Source organism: Crotalus tigris, unplaced genomic scaffold (genome assembly GCF_016545835.1).
Source record: "Crotalus tigris isolate CLP2741 ecotype Arizona unplaced genomic scaffold, ASM1654583v1 scf7180000018227.753833, whole genome shotgun sequence".
NCBI lineage: Eukaryota > Metazoa > Chordata > Lepidosauria > Squamata > Viperidae > Crotalus > Crotalus tigris.
The window spans coordinates 659563-665739 of NW_024096893.1; the positions used below are offsets into that span (position 1 = coordinate 659563).

General features: G+C 32.0%; 1 protein-coding gene and 1 long non-coding RNA gene across 2 annotated transcripts; one reads left to right on the top strand and one right to left on the bottom strand.

The window, feature by feature from the left end:
• The first annotated feature begins 705 nt into the window (after positions 1-705).
• Positions 706-6177, top strand: ATP4B (ATPase H+/K+ transporting subunit beta). Its single transcript, XM_039349158.1, has 7 exons — positions 706-949; positions 2267-2395; positions 3126-3239; positions 4480-4679; positions 5064-5120; positions 5560-5646; positions 5734-6177. The coding sequence occupies exons 1-7, from the start codon at positions 838-840 to the stop codon at positions 5893-5895; spliced, it is 861 nt and encodes a 286-aa protein (XP_039205092.1). The 5' UTR covers positions 706-837; the 3' UTR covers positions 5896-6177.
• On the bottom strand, positions 3149-4575 carry LOC120310591. The gene is made up of 2 exons (XR_005557405.1): positions 4436-4575; positions 3149-4338 (listed from the first exon to the last, which is right to left on the bottom strand). It is a non-coding gene; the product is annotated as an uncharacterized LOC120310591 (long non-coding RNA).

The following is a 6177-nucleotide window of genomic DNA, read 5'->3' on the forward strand; positions in this document are numbered from 1 at the left end:
ATGAAACCACTTTGTGGGCCGCATCTGGCCCCCGGGCCTTGTGTTTGACATATCTGCACTACATCATGCTGGCTTGCAGTGAATTTGAACATATAAATTTTTAAACAATTTTAGCTTTGATACAGTATGTCTGCCAATCATGTATACTCAATTGCTCATCAAAAATAAGATCTTTAAATAAGATCTTAAGCATAGTACTATGTATGTCTGATCAAAATTAAGTGCTATTGAGTATAGCAAACATAAGATTTTAATACTAGGGTTTTACTAGTTTTCACTTGCTATATAACTTTTCAGTTCTTCAGACATGTTCATGTTTAAGGCTTTAACATGTCTATGCCTCAAAAAGACAATATCAGCAGAATATCAGTTGTTCAGTCATTTTACTTAAAAATCAAATACAACTTGTCAGCTTCTGAGGGGTTATGAATTGTAATTGGAATGTTCTAGAGAAATCTCCACTTGAATGTATGCTGACAGGAACTCAAAACTACGCACATACAATGTATGCAGCTTATCAAGGGAAGCTGTTACTATTGTATCTGTTTTGATAACACCTATTGTGTTGAAAGTATAACAAGTTCTGAAAAGAAAGTAACATCAAGAGAAAAGAACATTTGATGGCTATTAGTTTTTGATTAACCAATAAAAATGCTTATCAAATTACTTTTAAAAAGTGATTGTGGGCACGTATGTGCTCTTATCTGTTTTTGCTGGTGATGGATATAATCTGTATGACCTTCAGAGGAAAAAGGTATAAAACCAAAATAGGATTGCCAAATCCTTGTGCACCAGTGGAAGTTTGGTTTCTGCAGCTCCTAGATCTCAAGGTGGAAAATGGCAACTTTGAACGAAAAGAAGACCTGCAGCCAGAGAATGGAAAATTTCCAGCGTTTTGTATGGAATCCAGACACAGGGCAGTTAATGGGAAGAACTTTGATTAACTGGGGTATGCAATAACATTTTTTAAAAAGTATGATTTTAGAACTTTTGGAACTTGATCTAAGACCAATAATTAGTACTGAAAGCTGCTTTATAGAACATTGAAGTCAATTATCCAAATATTACTTATTAATATTACTTATCAATAGTAATTATTAAAGAATTAATAATTCTGAGTCCATGCTAGCATTCCAATTGATATAAATTTCTTATAAATAGCAATAGATTTGGGATGATGCCAGATGCCTCTTCACTCAGACTGTCTTTTAAACCTAATTTAGATTATAAATGCTTTGAAATTATGTTGCAAAGGCCAAGATTTGGATAAGGTAAGGACCCACTGTATCCTTAGCTCTGTCCTACTGGGTTTCCAGCTTGCCCTCTTTCAGTCTTTATCTCAGAAATTCCCAGGCTCAGATTATATTCATCCTGGAGAGAAAACTCTCAATACATTTTATGGCCCTAAAAACCCACTGAAACTAGACAGCTGCTTCCTTGGAGGTGAGACAACTGGCTTGGTAAAACCTGAGGAAAATGAAATATTAGTCTAAAAGGGCTCAGAATACAAAGAAACACATCACACTTTTCTTTGGTTAATTTGGAAATATGTACTAGAAATGCAAGGAGAGTGCATGCATGTGTATGTGAGGAAAAGCTAGCTAAGCATACTTCAAATTTGAAATAGCTGGTCTAATCTCAAATATAATTTGCATAGTATTAAAAAAATTGTGCATGCTTCTAGTTGCTTAGAGCTGTCATTTGACTTCCAATTAGTCCAATTTCTTTTTTACAGTTTATTCACCAATATATTATTTCTGAAGGAGACAATTAATTGGTTTGAGAAGCCTCAGCAGGTTATTGAGAACTATTTGATAATGTACCAATAGGTATAGATGAACTTTAATCCAGTTCATGTTAATTGTAGAATTTCTTTTCCCCTATTAGAATTCAACAGACATCACATTTTAAAATGTATTAATTTCCAGAATAAGCATTAACTAATAAACTTGATCAGACTATAGCTTGGTATTAATTTGGAGATTTTCAAAACTTAAGAGTGCTGAAAAGAACTGAACTCCACATTTTTGGTTATACAGCACGGTTCTGATCACCCATTTGCTCATCCTAAACTCAGAAAGCAAAGTAGCCTTGATGTTCTAGCATCCACATCCTTCCAGCTCTCATTTAGCTGCAGGAATTTCCAGGGCTGAGAGTATTTTGAACAATATAATACGAATGCAGTAATTTGTTTGAATTAAATTATTGAGCCAGATTAATGGACATGTTTTTATTTTTAAAATCTATATTTATTTCTTTATTACAGTATGGATTAGTCTTTATTATGTTGCATTCTATGTGGTAATCATTGGACTATTTGCACTTTCTATCTATTCTTTAATGAAGACAATTAATCCTTATACACCAGACTATCAAGATCGATTAAAATCACCAGGTATTTTTTACATTTCTTCTCATTTTGTTATTAAATCCATATAACCCAAAATTATTTTATAAACTTATCTAAATTTATGGGAGAGAACACTATGAAACAGAAGTAAAAGAAATTCAAAATTGCTCTTCAAAGCATTATCAACTGATTAAAATCTGATGGATTGATGCACTATAGATCCACCTCGATCTCAAATAATTTGGCTTCTGAGTAGAAATGTATATAAGAGGAAAAGTTCCATCAAACCTCTTGTATAAATACTACTTATCAAAAGTATTTAGTTTATTTTTTATCCTAGGATGGTTATAACAGGAATAAATAGATCACATACTACAGAATAATAAAACCAGCAGCTTAAATGCAGGAAGAAAAACCGCAAGCAAAAAGCTGCATTTCTACCAGTTTGACCAATGTATGAGTTATATAGCATTAAAAAAGTTGCAAATACAGAATTTTATATGGATTAAAGTTAATGTTATCACATATAGTGATGGGTAAAGTATAATTAACAAAACAATGGCCATTTTTATTAACCAAGGGAAAAAAACAGTAGTAGGTTCATGACAAAATATATGTAATTTGAGAATATAGATTTTTGGACAGCTAAAGACTACATTGCTAAAATATATTTTGCTTTTAAATTTTACTTCATGCTAGATTTGATGAAAAAGACTTGATAAGCAAACTGTAGTTTTTGTATTTTTGTTCTTCTATTTTTGATTTATCATTAAAGGAGTGACATTACGACCAGATGTATATGGAGAAAAAGGATTGGAAATTTATTATAACATTTCTCAGCAGTCTTCCTGGGATGGTTATGTTCTAACACTTCAGAAATTTCTTTCAGGTAAAGGCGGAACAGTGATATGCAAATAATGTAGGAAACGGTAGACGTTCTATTGAAAAATTGAAGGTTACAAAGAAAAGGAAAACAAACTTGAAAATAAAATACAGGATAGATTGAGTTCCAATTAACAAAGTATTTGATGCAAAAACCTTTATCAAAGATTCTTACTAAAAAAAAAACAGGAACAGGACAATATAAGGCAATTTAATAGAGAAAACTGACTACAAAAAGGGTAAACAATTTCAATGTTCCGCTTGCATTTTACTAAAATATATGATCGTATATTATCTGTAATTGAAATGTCAATGTCAACTCTGCGTTGTAACTTTAGTACAAGTTCTATATACATTGTTCTATGTCATTTCCAGAGGAAAACATGAATCATATGAGCATGAGTGCTCATACAATTTTAAATATTGATTTCTGCCTACGCAGATTTCTTTACCAAAGTGCATGGTGGAGGAAAAACACTATTTTTTTTACAGTTGGTTCTAAGTACCATTGAAAAATTCATACTTCCTTCCTTATTTGTCCTAAACAGATGGATTACTCTAAAGTTTTGTATTTGTGTCGAACTCATAAATATTCCAAAAATTTCACAATAGTTCACAAAATACAAAGCTACCAGTAGAATAAAAATATACAATTCAACAATAATAAACAAATAAATGTATATCAGTGTTAACATTCTATCTTGAAATATTATAATTATGATTACCATGCTAGGCAGGACATCCTTGAGAGCACAGAGTTTGGAAAGCTGTTAACCAGCATTTTCAAGACTTTGCTTCCCAAAAGTGTCTTATCACATCAAATTTACTGCAAGGAAGATGCTTATCATAAGACAGAGTTCACCTCTCCAATATACAATGGCTTTGAACTTATTTGAGACATTTCATTTTGGCTAGGAGTGATATGAGAGACAAATGATTATGGCTTAGTACTGTACAAACCAGATTATTATGGCTTGCTCAGCATTACACATGACCCTGGCCACTCCGATTTAGTTGGGACCCAAGAAATACTTGGCAGCTGTTTCCAATCTGACTTACCTTTCCCATCTGGCAAAACGTAATTAGGCCACTGTTGCATATAATAACTGAAATAACCAAGTTACAGAAGCTTAGAATTCGGTAAAAGGCAAGAACAAGTACTTTTTGAATTTATTATATAAACTATTTATTATTTATATTTACCTGCAATAGAAAATGTTTATTTTTCTTCTACTTTCTCACTTTAGCATACAATGAAACTATGCAAGAAAGCCACAAAAATTGTAGTCAGGAAAATTATTTCTACCAAAAGACATTTGATGCTCCAAATAATGAAAAATATTCTTGCAAATTTACAAAAGATATGCTTGAAAACTGCTCTGGTTTGACGGATTCCACTTTTGGTTTTCCTGAAGGAAGTCCATGCTTAATAATAAAGATGAACAGAGTAAGTATAATACCAGATGTGAAAAGCATAGTTTAAAACCAACTAATAGTTAAAGGAAATTTTGCTGACAGGTATTTTATTATTTTCTGCACTGTGTTCTGCAAAGGATTATAAAAATATTGTTACAACATGAACCTGCAAATGAAGCAAGCTTGAATATGCCCAATTTTAATAATTCTCATGACACCCAAGACAGAAAAACAAATTTTGGAGTCAAATACATAGAAAAAGCAAAGTACTGAGATCAGTTGCAGCAATCACAAAAGGATGGGAAAATCTTCTGTTTGGTGGACGTAAACATTTAATTTCTACAGCTGCTGAATGCCTACACTTGATTTATTAACATTAAATTGCAAAACTTTTAACAAGGAAATTGTATTACAGATTATCAATTTTCTCCCTGGCAACGGGACTGCACCAAAAGTGAATTGCACAACTCTAGTAAGTATGCATTACAAGGTTCTTCAGATCTCAGGCAGCCCACACTTTTCACCTTTGCTTCCTAGGTATCAATCATCTGCTTTCCTCTCAAGGATGTTTCAAAACCTTTCATATGCCTCCACAAAATTATTAAAATAAATGCAATCTCAATTATTAACCACATACTTAAATTGGCAAGTGAAACAAATCTTGCCTCCTGAGGTTTGCAGAAATTGTACGATGATATGTATTATGCAGATGACATTTCACTGATACACTATTAGACATATTTACTTTTAAATAATGAAACTTCCAAATAAGACCAATTAAACTCACACACAATAGAAAATATGGCTATACTGCTATATGATGCATTTACATACTGTATGATAATATACATTGAGTCTCAAAGTTATCTCATACTAGCACTAATACTTACCTTATTTATGGTCAACTGAAGGATGACAGCCCACTTGAAGTAGCATATTATCCTGCAAATGGAACTTTTAGCCTTCACTACTTCCCTTACTATGGACTCAAGGCACAGGTATGCTTTTTTCCCTTCAACCTGTTCTGTTATGATAGGTTTGCTGCATATATTTATTAACATTTGTCATATGTATTTCCATCTCAGCCTACCTATACTAATCCATTGGTAGCAGTGAAACTTCTCAACATTTCTTTAAACAAAGAAGTACACATAGTATGCAGAGTTATCGGCACTGGAATTACTTCAGATAATCCACATGATCCATATGAAGGAAAAGTAGAATTCAAAATTCGGATACAAAATTAATCAAGGTTTATAAAAACTGCACAAAGAATTTATGTATTATGTAGTTTTGTATGACAATCAATTGTATAAAGTTTTTTTTCATTATCTAGTATGCTTTATTAGAAATGTTTATTGGATTTTTCCACACCCCTGAGAATACCAAACATATTCCTGGTTTACTGCATATTTGGCAATGGGATATGATTCCACTGAATGTGTGTAAAGTTATGTAATAAACAGCTATTTATATACTGAAAAATATTAAAACATAATAAATTATTTCTGGAATTCATATAATAAATT